General features: G+C 38.6%; 1 protein-coding gene across 1 annotated transcript in view; it reads left to right on the forward strand.

The window, feature by feature from the left end:
- The window catches only part of LOC133163558 (astrotactin-2-like), a 155,025-nt gene that overhangs the window by 41,727 nt on the left and 96,295 nt on the right, over positions 1 to 17,003 (forward strand). The window contains exon 3 of the mRNA XM_061293591.1: positions 9,186 to 9,609. Coding sequence (XP_061149575.1) covers positions 9,186 to 9,609 — 424 coding nt within the window. The remainder of the gene's footprint in view (positions 1 to 9,185; positions 9,610 to 17,003) is intronic.

Raw genomic sequence — 17,003 nt, forward strand, 5'->3', positions numbered from 1 at the left:
CTGCATTGCGTCATTCAACAGTTGACTGTATACGTGTTGCGTTTAAATTAGTATTGACGTATAATTACTCAATGTGGTAGAAAGCTAATTAGCACATTTCCATAACAACTTGGGCAAATGTAAAAAATGCCGATGCATAGTTGCACTATTTAGTCACGTTAATTGTATTGCCTGTTTGCCTCATGTCCTTTCGGCAACACGGCACAGATTCCGTCTCTGTTTTCAGTCATGAGTTTATGCGCCCTTAATTGCTGCAATAGGGAAATGAAAACAAAACAATTATTTCAGTAAGCAATATGGTCTCTGGGAAGATGTGATTGTGAAATATCGTATATTAACATTACATTATGTGTTCCTACAAATTGTGTCCGGAGGTGTTTATTCACTCATACTGCAGAATATGAAGAAACATTAGAAACATTTTATGATTTATTGTATAAGGACTATTGTGTTGTGACATTACAAGAACAGACTGCAACATCAACCTTGTGCAACAATCCGAAGGGACCACAAGAAAGATTCCGTCGCTGCACAACACAAAATTATTTGTATTATTTGTTTACAACCCACACTGCAATTAATCAGGGAGAGAGATACAGAGAGATAGTTTATGTGCATTTTGATTAATAACAATTCAAATGCAGAACTGTGCTCCTAATCGTCCATGCATGATCAGTATGACTAATGAAAGTTACTGCCCATTTTTAGTTGATGCGAAAATGAAGGGGATTTTTTAAATTTAAAAAAAATTTTTTTACCCAATGACACAACTAGGCAACTGGGTCCCGCTGTCTCTTAGAGTAGTGACTCCCAACCACATAGCTGTGGTGCATATGTTTTAAATTATTCAGTTTCCCTTAATTGGCCTAAAAATTATTATTTAAGATCTCCGAGTGTGTCTTTCTTCAATCCCTGCAAGTTTAGTCAGTGTGACCAATTAAAGAGGACAGAGTTTCACTCTGAGAAAGTAAATGTTTGAGTATACTAAAATGAGATGATCATTATTTCATCAAATATACTTTTTTAGTTTTTTTTTTTTATGGTGTGCTGTGAGATTTATTTTATGAAAATGTGCTTCAGCTCATTAAAGATTAAGAAACATTGAAAAAATATGCTCCATTAATTGATAGGATTATGTTTGAATGCATATTGGAAGAGGAAGATAGCAAAGCCATGTCGTACAAACTGTCAAAATATGCCAGGCAATAATCTCATTCAATACTGTTTTTCACTATTAATTCATCTCAATTAGTGCCTTTTACTTAAGCACGCCTTGCAGAGTAGTGATAAAAAAGAAATTTGCAAAGAACATCTATTTAAAAATGTGTTGTTATCCCCTCCCTGATGTGCTAACAATGGCAGACAATGCCAAATGGGAACATCTGTTTGCTTTCATTTGGATTTGGGGGCTTCATTTCGACCTGTGTCAACAAGTTGCATGTAGCAAAACAAAAACATTATAATACATCATTTACCTCATTTCCAACGGTCTTGAAATGTAAATTTGCTTGCGTGGCTTGGCTCGATTTGCCTTTGATTGGTTCAGTCGGTTATGAAAAAGGTATCATTGGACACTCTGAAAATGAGTCACTCAGTATACTTCCTTACACAGTAAGGAGACCAGTTAAAGATCTGTTAAACCCTGAGCCATCCCATAAACCGCAAATATACAATTGTTTACTATTACTGTGAGTGATTCGAGAAATGATCCCGGGCAAAGAGCCAAATGCTGCTTCACAAACATTATCTGATCAGCTGCCAACTTTGCTATATTGTCCGTGCCAATTTAAGCGTTGAGAAGATAAGAAGCCAGTTGCCTTAAATGGATGCTGTAATGCTTAAAGGTCAGCCCAATGTGGCTTCACCCAGAGTATGCTGCGGATCACGAACAAAAAGCAAGAACCAATTCTAGAAATCACTTTCAAAGTCATCACAAAGAAAGTCTATCACGGGCTCAAATTGTTAATCTTGTGCCAATGCACTCCTGCCTTTTAAGGTGAGTGCATTTCTTCATCCTCCAGATTTGGTATTGTTGCAATAACAAAAGCTGGCCTTTTCTTTTCTCAATCAAAGTCACCCCAAGGGGCTCATTGTCCAGACTCTCTTATTGCCTTGTTATCAACATGCTGGAGCATTGGCCCGTTGTGACACCGCTATAAATATTGACTTTGCCCTTCTAATCATGGCTTTCTGTGAAATGTCACCGACAAGCGCACTGGCAGTTACCGCAATCAGAGATCTTTTTCTGCACACAATGTTTGTTTTTTGGCATTATTGTTACCCCCAACGATGCTGATGCGGTGCAGTTATGATCAAGACTTGCCACCCAGGACTCGTCAAAAGTCAATAGCAGGGTATACGTCTATATACAAACAAGGACCACTACTACGACGACGACGACGACGACGACTACTACTACTACTACTACTACTAGTACTACTACTACTACTACTACTACTACTACTACTACTACTAGCTCAAAATGGCAACAATGTAACTCAACATCCATGTATCAGCAGCTCAGGACTACTGAATGCTGGCAGGGTGTTGCATCACTGCCAGAGGAGAGTCATCTGCTACATCTCAATTAGTGTGTGTCATTAGTTTGTGTCAGGGGGTGTCATTTCAGCTTTGTATTTCGACCCGTGAAATATTTTTGGTACACTCACTCATAAACAGAATAGAATAGAATAGAATAGAATAGAATAGAATGCCTTTATTGTTAATGTACAGCAGGTATGCAACAAAACTAAACTGAGACTTCACTACCTGAAGTAGATGGACTTGTGTCTGAGTGCATCACAAAAACTCCATTTTATGTTACAACCTCGGTGTGCCACAAAGCTCCATTCAAGGGCTCCTTTTCTTTAGCCTTTATATAATGGGCCCCATTCGTTACTGGTTGTCTGCAGATGATGATGATGATGTCTGGTCTGTGGAAATAAAAATGATATTGCATCAGATTTAAATAGCGCTTTTCTGGAGACTCTAAGACGCTCGAAAGACTCAAACAAATATAAAATACAAGCTGTTAAACATGATAGATGTCCAACAGTAATGTGTATGCGTGTGCATTTATACAATTTGTTCCCTTTTCTAAATAAAATGTAAACCGAAATGTGACAACGATGTTTGCTTCATTACTGATGGAAAATATCATGGATTGCCATTTTACTATGAACATTTAACCATGCTCCATGACAACAGGCAAACAAACAAATGCAATGTATTATCAAAATGTCAAGGCTTCTCATGAACGAACTCACTCTGAATGCCATCCACATACAGCAGTTTACTCTCTGTAAGTGCTCATCCTGTGCTATAACTATTCTTCCTCATCTTAATTTCTATTAATTTAAACGCACACTGGAAAGAAATATGATAGTTGAACTGCAATTGGGATTAATGATTCTTTTTTAATGGAAAAATACAACCATTAAAATTGTATTTGTGTAAAAGAGAAATACTGATGGCAAATTCTATATGCAATTTATAGTTTTCCAACATCAATATTTCACACATTGGCAATTTTAATTATTTTCATTGAAGCGTGGCTTAAGTGCATATGACGTTGATGTCGTATTTCCTCAAATAATGGCCCTTTCTGTAATGGATGCTCTGTCTCAATATGTTGCCGCGTGCCTTGTTCAAATATGTGCCATTCCCAAAATAGATGGCTTTCACAAGTTCCCCATGGAGAAACAATTATTATCTCAAGTCACTGATACTATAATTGACACACAGACATTAAAGAGTAATGTGTGGAGGCTGGTTTGACCTAGCTACTAACTAAAACAGAACCACCTACCAAACCAGTCTCTTATATGGTTTAATTGTGTACGTCACAGGTGTCAAAGTCAAGGCCCGGGGGCCAGATACGGCCCACCACATCATTTTATGTGGCCCGCGAAGACAAATTGTGCATCAATTCAATACTAGAATTGCAAATTTTCTTCACTTTTAATAATATATTTTTATTTTGAATATTAGGCCAGTTTTTGCTCGTCTGATTTGAAAATGAGTTATTTGTCAGCTTGTTATGTAGCTTTTACTGTATGTATAATATGAGGTGCTCATACATTTATTTGGGTTGACAGTCATAATGGCCCTCCGAAAGAAGCTATGACTACAATGCGGACCGCGAAAAAAATGAGTTTGACACCCCTGGTGTACAGTGCAGTGTTAAATGTCTGGTCCATTTTTTATAGTGGTCTTAAAAGTCTGGATGCCTTGATGCAGACATTTTGTGTGGCATTGACTCTTTGCTGCTCACTTCTATCACACACACAAAGACACAGCCACACTTATCAGGCCTAATTCCCTGTTGTAATTCACAAGGACGAGGCCTCAAGACGGCATTATCTGACCTCACATCTTTAGACTCTTTCGATAGGGAGCGGTGTGGTGTGTGAAAGATGAAGTAATAGCTGATAAGGGCTTAGGGAGATGGCGAAAGGGAGAGATGATGAAAATGTGCATTAGTTCCTTCTGGTGATTGGAACAAAATGGAAAGGTTGCTGTGGAGTTAAGATGGAGGGGATTTTCATTCAGGGTTTTTTTTGTGTTCTGCCATAATCAGATTTTGTGATTAGGCGCTGGCTTTTAGTTCAGTGTAATTTCTCCAGCGATTTGCATGGATCAGCCTAGTTGTCCCTCTAGGATAGATCGTTTGACTTCCATAAAGAAAAAAAATCCCTCACAAATGGCGATGTAATACATCAGCAAACAATATAACCTCTTTTGGTTTGCATTCCATTTTTTAATAGCTGAGCAAGCTGGCCAAAGGGGATGCTAAGACCCATTCCCACAATGGTCTTTTTTTCCCCCCTCCTGGGTCCAGGTGATGGACAGACTTGCTTTCCCCAAGGTGATTTGGCAGAGTGGAAACACTCGGCCAGAGAGCCAAGGCTTGTCATTGGACACAGAGATGAGAGCAGACGCTGAGGCACCTGTCACTCCAACATACCGCTGTGAGATACTGTGGAAACACATTTAAAGCTGAACAAGAACGGAAGGTTGTGTATATATTCTATATGACATATTTAAGGGGTCAGAGTTGGACAATTTGTAGGGTGACAGTTTTGGTGCTGAGCCAGGTACTTGTCACACAGTGTACAATGTACCTGCTAAAATTTGGTCATACCCATTTTCACTGAAATTTAAAAGGACTCATATTCTGTTATTGAAATTTTATCCCTTAACCCCAGAATGGCGACGACCAACCGATGCTGCGACAGCACAGGTCCATGTCATAGAGCAGGGGTGTCAAACTAATATTTTTCACGGGCCGCATTGTAATCATAGCTTTTTTCAGAGGGCTATTATGACTGTCAACTTAATATTATATACAGTAAAAGTAAAACAAACTGACAAATAACTCATTTTCAAATCAGACGAGTACAAACTGGTCAAATATTAAAAAATATATATTAAAAGTGAAGATAATTTGCAATTCTCGTAATGACGCATGAATTTGATGCACAATTTGTTTTCGCGGGCCTCATAGAATGATGTGGCGGGCCGTATCTGGCCCCCGGGCCTTGAGTTTGACACCATCGTTTGTCATAGAGGCTGGCTATGCACATTGAGGATAAAATGAAAACAGCACTGTGCTTGATGTTGATGCGTTACTGCCTATAGGAAGCTCTATTCTACAAAAAGGAATGTTCCAGTTGCACTGCTAAAATGAAAGTGGACACTTCTTTTTCATCCAAACATTTTCTAGAACATTTGATCCTTTAGTCATCCTGGTTATTGTTGGTAGAATGCTAGAACAGATCCCATCTGGCTACTGGCAAGCTGTATCCTGCATTGCTCACCAGTCAATCACAGAGCACATCAATATTTATACATTGAACTCCAATCTGGTTTGGTGAAAAAAAATCATGCCTCGTCATAAATGTTGGGTCAAATCAGTTCTAGCAGGATAGCAAGATTGGGGTTTTCTTTATCCTTGACAAAATAAAAAAGACAGATAGAAATGTGTTCAAAAAGTGGAACTCAGAACAAAAACAAAGAAATAGACAGAACCTCCTTGGTGGAGGTAATGATGCCAGTTGAATCTGCCTCTAAAGCAGGAGGGCAGATGCTGGCTGGTAGTTTCCATTGTGCACAGATGGTAACCAAACCACAGAGCATGTGTTGTGTTTTGACGAGAATTGCTGCATATAGAAGAGGATTTGGATCATGAAGGCATATCACAGCTAAGCATATAAAAATTCAAAGTTTTCTCCAGCAGAGGTCAATAAAGAAAGAGCAATTAAGGAAGGATAGGCTAGCATCAATATCATTATTAGAGGATTTAGAGCTATTATACTGTTAAAAGTTTGATCGAACTGTTTTCTACAATCAAGTAGATTGCTTTTGGAACCAACTTAAGATAATCAGCATTAACTGCTATTGTTGATCAATCTCTTTTTTCTTTTTTTTTACATCGTGCCGATTTTGGCCTTATTCCCACATTGTTGCCTGCTCGATTCAAATATCAGATAACTATTAATCAGGCTGTCACTATTGAAAAAATCAGTTATTCTATCGATTATTCAATCAATTAATTGAATAATCAAATCACATTTTGAAATTGTATAATAAAAATAATTGAGAAGTACTGCTTTAAGAACATGTTCCAGTGGATAGTCTTCTCATCTCAACATTCTTTTTATTGTAACAGCCCTTTTCTATTGGAAAAATGTGTCACAAAACAGCCAAGGAAAATCTGAAATTAACACTGATGTTTTTTATACAACTTGCAGGCATTTCATAATATAAAACATTGATTCCAATTCGAGAAATATTTGTTCTGGAAGTTGATTTCTATTTCCAAATTGTGCCACGCTGTGTTGTATTATAGATTAGAGACACTAGATAAATTGCAGACATCGTGGACAAGTTCTGTATTGATAACCATTCACCACCATATTCTCCAATTTTTGAAATGCGCTTACTCTAACACAAAGATGACACAATGCGACCATGGCTGTGGCTCGACCGTTGCTTGTTTACTCGTAGCTCTTCTGTAACAAAGCAATACGGTCCCATGGTGTGAATTAAAGTGTGACAAGAGTGTTTGCAAGTAGCCGTCCTGCTGCTTCCTCTTCTGGTGTTCTATCAACACACATCGATCGCTTACTGCTGTTGCCAACAGAGCTTGAGCAAAATCCCCCAACATGAAGCGTGTGGAAAATGACACAATGTGAAGAGACAACAAAATAACAATTCTTTCCAATCAGTGATGACCATTTCTACATAGACTCATAAAGATCAGGATTACAATTAAAATAAATAAAACCTGAAATGAGTTTATATTGCTATTGATGATGTTCATGATATTTTTCGACCCAAGGGTGTCATAGAGTAAGATATATATTTAGTATTATTTATGAATGAGAGTGTGGTTTAGCGAAAGGTGGATTTTTTATTTTACTGAAACATCATAATTCTATGAATTATAATGCAATTGTAAAATCATTAGTGTGCACGTTTTTATAGGTCAAACTTAAATAATAGCTTAAAAACCTAACGTGCTAGAAAAAAAATTATGTACATAAAGCTATCTCTGATTAATTAAAAAATATATATTTTGATCCATAATATTAAGTCCAACTGATAATTCAGTGTAATTTAATGTATTGTAATTCATCTAGCACTTTGTATTAATTGGTTGCCAAGACGCTGCTCCAATTTAAAAAAAGATGGTTACCAATATCTTAAAGTCATCAAAGTCACCAAAATATTCAGTTTATTCATGATATAACACAAGTATATCCAAATTCATATTACCAAGTGGTTATAAAACTGCAGGAGTGGGGTGGGGGGCGTGAAGGAAGTTTAGGATAAACAAACCAGTAGGTCCTTAATTCTTTCTTTGACAAAGGAGTCTTGGAAGAATAAAGGTGTAAAATAAATAAATTGAAGGCTGAACAGGAAATTGCGCCTGAAGTAAGTTATGAGCAAGCCCAAAGCTCATTACTCATCTGCTCTCAGACAGAGTGACGGCTAAAATTAGTCGGCAGCTTGCAAGCGCTGCATCTTACTTAACGCCTTCCATTCGTCACAATTCATATTTCCACTCTAGTTCTTGGAACTAACACACGGTTTTACTTTGATGTGTTTAAAATGTATTTCTTTGTAAAATTTTCTCTACGACACTTCATTAGCATGCAGCTGCTATTGCAACATTTCCATAATTGTGTGTTGTTGCTCTTCAAAACATATGGAAGTGTGACTTAGGGGCGAGTTGTGCGGCTTTTTCTTCAAAGTAGCCATCCACAAAAAGATTAATGGACGCGTTTGTCTGTGCCATCAGTCGTCCAAGAGCCGCCTCCCCTATAGGCATAGTGTGATTTATGGACATCCACATGCGCATGATTTGGAAGTGGGAAGGGAGGTGGTGTTGTTTTTCCTCATAAAGATTACATTTTAAATTTGGTGAGGAATGACCTCCCAAAGTGGGTTTTTATTTACCATTCTCTTCGTGCACACGCACTAGTCCATGCATGTCCTGTATATTCTCTACAGTGCCACCCAAATGCTGACACTGCATTTACTCTCCCATTTCAAACATGTCACCTTTAGATTTGGACACATTGCTGAATCAAGTTTGGTGTGTATTACTTCTATATTTTTTAATATCCTAAACTGTAATTCGATAAAAGGTAAACACAAAATGTAACTTTGTCAACAAGTGACAATGTGTATTTCCTTTATTATCCATAAAGTGCGTGGGAGACAATTTCTTTTTTTTTTTTTTTGCGATGGTAGACATATTGAATGGAGCGTTTCGACATGTGGTTCTCCGCAGGAATTTACTTTGATTATTAGAATAGGTTCAGGGAAAAAAAAGAGAGTAACAGGCTAAAACTCCCAGGATGTGTATGTGTGTGTGTTTGTGTGTGTGACTGAATAAATATAGGCAGCTTGCTGCGTAGGACAAATATGCATTAGCAATGACTGCAAGGCACACCGGCACTGCAAACCAATGAGCACATTTCTCATTAATAGATTAGATTTTGAGCAAGAGCTGGTGAAAAGTGCTGAATCAACGCAATATGTGTATTTACGATATAGAATGAAGTGGATACCAGTACTGTAAAACATCCTGAAATAGCTTAAACTATACAAAATGCGCTATCCTCAATATAATAAAGCTGATTCATTCTGGGTATTCAATTTTATTGTTTTCACAGGGAGGCCTCATTGCCCTGCTCCTGCTCATTCTCCTCTTCACCTTGGTCCTCTACACCCGCCATCGATGGTGCAAGCGTCGCAGGGTCCCCCAGAAGAGCGCCAGTACAGAGGCCACTCACGAAATCCACTACATCCCCTCGGTACTGCTGGGACCCCAAGGCCGGGACAGTTACCGGGGCTCGCGGAGCACCCACCAGCACGGCGGCTCCGTCATCGGAGTGCCCATCCGAGAGACACCCATCCTGGACGATTATGACTGCGACGATGACGACCCGGTGGTTCGCTCGCTGAACTCCACTCCCAACCAGCTGCACAAGAAAGTGAGCGACGGGACGATCCAGGATGACTACGGAGTCGGTATTGGCTACGGAGGACACACGGATATCAAGGAGGATGAACACACACATTCTTTTGACAAAAGAGGTAAGTGCATGAGTAAAAGAGACGTACCTTCAATATGAGATTATGTTTCAGATATGTACATTTGAATGTCCCCACTAGGGATCAATAATGACCATGTTATTTTATTCAAATTGTAAATGTCTGCTCAGTGGTGGTTGTCCTCTTTTCCTGGGCATGATTTGTACATCAGTAGCAGCAGCTCCCAGATGGCCCAGCCTGAATGCGTAACTTTGGCTCTGATCAAGACCACCCCCGTTTACTGCTAGCACAGAATGTGCTGCTCACATTTGGTTCCATGGTTTTACCTCCTCGACGAAAACCGCTCACGCTTAAACGACATTAACTCCTCTCTTTATATACTGTTTTCCGTTGTATCGTTATATCATAAAAATGGGAGGCAAATTCCTTTTTACAATGATAGAAAACAATATTACTGGCCGAGACAGGAGAGTGGCAGGGAGGTTAGCACAACCACAGATCTGAGTTGAGTGGTTTGAATTGATGTCTGTTTTCTTCAAGCTTCCTCCCACACAAACAAACGTTAAGTTCATTGAACATTGGAATTCAGTGTCTCTCAACCTTTGTTGAGCCAAAGCACGTATTTTACATCAGAAAAATCAAATGGCACTCTACCAAAGAAAAATGTCAAACAAAATTGGAAAAAGATGGTTTCTGTGGAAAAGAATGTTCTTGTTCTGTCTGTCACTATATGACGTTAGCAAAGATAGATGAAGAAATATACAATAGTTGTAGTTTATAACTAATCATTTTCAGAGAAATTAATTGCGATTTCATCATTTCCAATGACACAACTGATATTTAAATTATATTTCTAATATTTAAAATCATTGAAAACCACCAGAAAGTCACCAAACCAGAGCAATCGCATTGCGGAATCTGCCTGAAATGTTCAATACACCGTCTCACACCCAATAGGAACATCTTTCATGTGTGCTGTAATTGAATGTGTCAACGTCAAGTGACCAAAGCCTGAGTTTCTGTTGCTTCTTGACCCTTCCAATATATAGTCAAGGCGAACTGAAGAGCGGAGGCGAAAATGCTGTGTTTGTGGCATCTGTTGATATCCTGTTGAAAGTGGGGCACTTTTCTCCACGGTTGAACTTGAATAATTGAAGTGGTATGCTGACGGAGATGGAGGAAGCCCGGGTTATTTATGCCATTCTGAATCTTGCAGTGGTAATGCTTTAGAAAATGTCATTTCTATTCATACACTCATCTTGGTTGTCAAATTTTATGTTGTTAGTTTAGGAGAATTGGATTTATAGAAAATTATCTGGTTTTCATTTGCACAAACTGGACACATGAAATCACGTGTTCAAGACTGTGGGGCATAGTGACTATACAATATCAACATGTTTTAAGACTATTTAGAATCTGTTTTAGTCTGTGTGGGGGGAACATAGTTTTTATATAATTATTTTCTTACGTTGTATAGTTTGGGCTGAACCTATGACATAACGAATAGAAAGCTGTCTGAGGTCATGATACATTTTGATTGCCTTTGAACTTGGTTTACCAAAGTTAAAATTCTTCAATTCCACATAAAAAGCTTACATATTCAGAAATACTGCAGAGTAAAATACTTACCAAGATTAATAAGAGGGAATTTCAAATGAGTCCTCAATGACAAACAACTCAGGCTTTAGGTTGATACATTTTGGGTCTGGAAAGAAACACTCCTTTATGAGCTACTCCTCAAGAATGAAATTCAATTTAAAATCTAATCAAGAACTCAAGTTCGCTCGTGTGTGTGTGTGCACGTGTGTGTGTGTTTGTGCGAATGTGTGTGTGTGTGTGCTGCAACAAATCCGTGGCAAGGTGAAATTTGTCATCCTGGTCAGTTCATTAAAATGCAACAGCCTGCTAAGAATTTTAGATTTTCAAATATATATTTATCAATTTGTTTACCAAACATTTACTATCTGTAAGATCCTTTTTTTCCCTTTTTTTTTTAATTTTTTTATTTTTTTTTTATAAACAATGCTGATAGTGGACATTTGTCCTTAATTTGGCTACCAATCCATACCCGATCCATATCTTCACAGGCTGCTTTTAGAAAGCACCTGAAACACCACCTTCTCCACTCATGATCCTACCAGTCCATAATTACCCCCACTGCACTCAGCTGATCCATACTAAGAACATCAACTCAACCCACAATTTATACTCTGATTCTTCCTTGTGTTGTTATTTTCTGTTTGCAGTTCTTCTGTTCCCTTTTAGCTATTCCTACCTGGTGTCTCTTTGATTGCTTCAACATTGCTAAGTGTCTATTTTGTTTCGCTTGTTTCTTGTTTTTTATAGTGTATCTGTTTATGTATGTATACATACACATTCGTATATATGCATATATAAATATGACAAATTAATATTTAGCTTGTTATGCTTTTGTTTATTTACTTATATTTTTTCAAACACTTGAATGACATTTGACTACACAGCACTTTGTTTGTATATATAACAGGAGTGGAGATCCTTACAAGCCCGAGGTTTCGTCTCCCTCCTTGCACTGTTATTGCTATAATAATATGTGCTAAACAATAAACCAACCAACTCCTTTCTCCAGTGTGTCTCGGGGTCTTCTACAGGATAAGAGACCAAGCTGGAGGTCTTAGAAAACAAGGCTTTATTCTTTCGCCAAACCAAAAATTGGCTTAAAGAAAGCAACTTGCTTAATAAGCTAGACATGAAACAAATCAGCAGGGTCTTGCAGCCATGCAACAAGAGCAAACTAACCTATAAAAAAGTAACTTTTCAGACAAAATCTAACATCTAGAATGCGGTATCATCGTTTGCTTGTTTGAGGTGTTATAAATCAAAGCATCTTACTCCACATGGCTTCATTTTTACATTGCTTAAAGGGGCTAATTTATGTGTGAGCTCCCACTTCTCTGACACTTTCTAAGTAAGTCTGTTTCAGATCCCCTATGCACAATTTGGCATTTTCCAAGAGACAGACCACAAAGCTTTTTAATTTGATGCCTCTGCTTCCCTATCTGCACTCTGCGTGAAGGGGGTGGCATTTGAGTAAGGGGGCAATTAACTTCTGTCCCAGCGGCTGATCTACACAGCAAGACAACCCGGACAGAAGCCTTTAAATACCGAGTTGCCTTTTTTCACCGTCATTCTTGCCACGTTAATTTGAATCCAATTGTATTATTTTAAAGGATTAAGGAGCTGGCTCTCGGTACTTTGTTATTCCGTTGTTATTTTAGCACCTCCAGCTATGGTACACAGATTGAGATCCATGCGCTTGTCATGATGTTTGAATTAGGTTGTTAAAGAGTCACAAGAGTTATTACCGTTACACCTCCGGCATCCCGTCTCACCACCAGCTTACTCCTTCAAACTGCATCTACTACACAGTGTTTGACACTTTTCACTGATCATCTGTCTGGACTCACTGGGTTTAATAGTAGCAGTGGGGTTCAATAGCAGTGAGGTAGCAAAGGTTCAGAGACCTTTAAGCTCTATGCAATTGGTGTTAATTCATTCAGATATATTTAAAACACATCGCTTTATCAATCTTGAAATGACCCCATTCTGGTTTTACACTTTGAAACAGTACAAGAATGGCTCAGATAAACTAATGAGCAACCAAATTGTTTCGTGGTAAAGGATCTACTGTATTGTGGGATATTAAGCAATGGATCCTGTAATTCTGCTTAATTTTAGTGTACCAAAGTGCATTTTACTTGAACACAGAATTTTTTTATTAACAATAATGAAACGCTCGGCATCGTCATCGCCATTCTACTTAGTGGTTGAATAAATATACTTTTATAAATACTCTTGTCAAATTCCCATTTGAATTCTGATGCCCCTATCGAATTAAAAAAATCAGTTTATGATAGTCGTGATGGTAGCAGCCAAGGTCACATACTCATCCCGATGAAGGTGAAAATTAAATTAACTCGAGACTCCACGCGATAGCCGTTAACTGTGTCTGGTCTGTGGGCCGACGTCCGCTGCACTCTGCTGAACTTTTAATCAGTTATGATCAAGTAAGCATGCATTGTCTGCTGCTCACTGGCATTTTTAAAAGTATTCTGAGGAAAAAAAAAAATCAGATGAGCCTCACAGTGACATTTAGTGTTCTGATGATAGGCCATACGTTTCCTTTGGTAGAAAAATATTTTTGTGGATAATGAGGCTAAAATGTCTTTTCTTTTTCTTTAAATAAGCACAAATAAACCCTGGAAATTTGTATGAAAGATGAAGACCACATATAACTAGATCACCAGCTTGCGCAGTGGCCTTTTGAAAACAACAGCGTCCTTTGTGCCCACTGCTCACATTTTCTTGATGAATCCAAAGTTGCGGCATTTCCTTTATGGCTGCACTGAGAGCCAAATGGGTAAAGATAAAGCAAGTTCAATGAGTGGGGAGCAGAAAAGAAAATCGCTTTTAGATTTTTATTGTACCATTAAGATGTACAAATAAATAAGAAAAATAAATAAGAAAAAAATCACTTTTAGGTTTTTATTGTACCATTAAGATGTGCAAATTTTTTATATTTTTTTGTTAATTGATTTTGCATTGTCAGCAAAATCAGCTCACCACATTTAAGATAACTCAGGCTGACACAAAATCAAATATATTGGCACTATGAAAAATGAGCTAGTAAAGCCAAAACGCTCAAATTGAAACTTTCAATTTTAGGCAGTCGGTCATAAATTTCTTGCTGGCCACTGGAGTGTGAAACCCAACTGTATGAGTTTCATCAATTCTTTGTGCCGCATAGTGTTCTCTGGAAGCTCTGACGGAAAACATAATGAACAAACCTCCTCGGGCACAGTAGAGCATCTGATGCGGTTATTTGGGGGAGGAAGGACGAGAATAATTTAGGGGTCAATCAAGAGCAAGCTGCCAGGAAGTCCAGGTACAGTGCTGAGAAATGAAAACTTGATAGTAATCCGATCCAACGTCAAATCTTCGTTGGTCAGGACAAACAAAAATACGAAAATAAAATCCTTTCTAGTGCAAATGGCTTCACCACAGATCAATATGAGCGAGCTGCTTGCAGTAGCCTTCTTTCTGTCATCTTTTGAACAGTAGCTTCGACTGCTTACCCACCAAATCGTCGAGAATATTAACAAGCAGCACATAATTGTTAAGCAGATGGAAAATGATTGCTTTAATGAAATGGAAGTACAGATCTAAAAAATAGGTCAGGGATAAAGTTGAAGAATCAGGTTAGGTCATAAAAAATGTTTTTATGTTTCATGGATACCTGTTCAATCCATCATCCAAAATTCCACAGAGCATGGCAGAACTGCAAACCTCCCAAGAAATGGCCATCACATAAAGTGACAGGCTGGGAGATTATTGATCAGAGAAGCATACAAGAAGAACACCATAACTCTGGAGAAGCTGCAGGGATGCACAGCCAATTTCGTACAAGCTTAAAGTTCGCATAGAACTTTATGTCAGGAAGGCAAAAAGAAAGCCATAAGTGACAAAAAGATTAGACGCGCATGTGACATTTACATTCCATGCATAACTTTCAAGTAAATGGTCTACATTTACTGACCGTCATTTTTCAAAGGCTGCTCTGCGGATAAATCAAGAATGTTATTTTCCTGCAACCTGTTATTGGTCAACATGCAATTTCCAGGGAGACTGATGTTGGCTCGCAGTGTATTAGATTAACTCAATTGTCTCTGGAGCTGATGAATCATCTTGGGTATGTGATAAATTGGCACCGTATTGTAATTATATTTGCATAATGTCTCCGCGCTCCATTTCCACTGCAACGTGCTCTGGAAAGTTCCCCACTAACTAACAACATTTCTTGTTGACTTTGGAATCTTTCAAACGCCCACCGAGTCATATTTCGGTGTCTCCCCGGGTGATGTTAAGTTATTTTCTAGACCTCGAAGGAGCCTTGAGCAATTAATACACAAGCAATGAAAAGCTTTCATTATTTTACATGGACTGGGAAATATATGTAAAATTTGCATAAAAAAGTGTTAACAGTGTAGTTGACTGCTGCTGCTGTTGGCTACAACCTATTCACAAGAGTACAAAAAAAGTTAACCACTAAAAAGACTTCAATTGAATTCATTTCTGTCACAATTTAATCTCATTGTCATTTCTGTCACAATTTAATCTCATTCCAGAATCATCACCATGAATTCAATCAACATTAATCAGCATTATAGATGCAGTTTCAACATAATGCAAGATCATCTTGAATACTACGCAGGGCTTGAAACTCAAAGTAATTTCCCACACAATTCTGAGCGTCTCCGTTCTGCTGTTTTGTCTGCATACAGAGCTCACATGGGCTTAGCACTGTTTGATCCAGAAACACTCGACACTTCTTACTCACGGGCCTGCGCTCAATATTCTGCTGACGTCTGCACCCATATGAGAACGGCACATGTCCATTTGATCCCTTTGACTTTTAAAATTCCACTGCGACACTTAAAAAGGCCATCAAAATTGCATGGCTATTTACTTAAAGACCGAACTTTGGTGCTATATGCTTGACTACTTTCCCTTCAACCATTGGTATCAGCAGAACTGCTCCCTGCGGACCAAGATGGACTTTCATTTATTAATTGATCAACTTTCTTATCCCAGAGGGCCTCTGATTAGACCAGTGCTTCTCAAATAGTGGGGCGCGCCCCCCTTGGGGGGCGCAGTGCTATTCCTGGGGGGGCGCGTGTGACCCTGGGGAACAGGCTTTTTTTTTGGCAGTACTAGAATAAAGTGTAATTGCGCGTTTACTACAGCAGGGGGCAGTGGCGCTCTCATTGTTACTTCTGTCACGTTTGCGACAGTGCAAATTGTGAATCAGTCACCTAGGCTGTAGCAGAACAAACAATCCATGGTCTTCAGATGCCACGCTGTCGCCATCTCCTGGTCAGCTAATGAAATGCTTTTGCTGTTTTTTTTTCCCTCTCAATTAAAATAAATCAATCAGCCAGTTGGCGCTCTCATTGTTACTTCTGTCACGTTTGCGACAGTGCAAATTGTGAATCAGTCACCTAGGCTGTAGCAGAACAAACAATCCATGGTCTTCAGATGCCACGCTGTCGCCATCTCCTGGTCAGCTAATGAAATGCTTTTGCTGTTTTTTTTTCCCTCTCAATTAAAATAAATCAATCAGCCAGTTGGCGCTCTCATTGTTACTTCTGTCACGTTTGCGACAGTGCAACATTTTACGACTTACAAGACAAGTTAGAATAGTCACGGTGGGGAGGGGGGGCGCGAATAGTTTTCTTCTTGCTAGGGGGGGGCGTAACAGAAAATAATTGAGAAGCACTGGATTAGACACAGGTAATGTGACATTAAGGAAGTGCATAGTTAATTTAAAGGTTAAGGCATTTTAAAAAAAAGGATACTAAGTATATTTTATTACATAAATACCACCATGTGGTCAGGTC

This window comes from Syngnathus typhle, linkage group LG12 (genome assembly GCF_033458585.1).
Source record: "Syngnathus typhle isolate RoL2023-S1 ecotype Sweden linkage group LG12, RoL_Styp_1.0, whole genome shotgun sequence".
NCBI lineage: Eukaryota > Metazoa > Chordata > Actinopteri > Syngnathiformes > Syngnathidae > Syngnathus > Syngnathus typhle.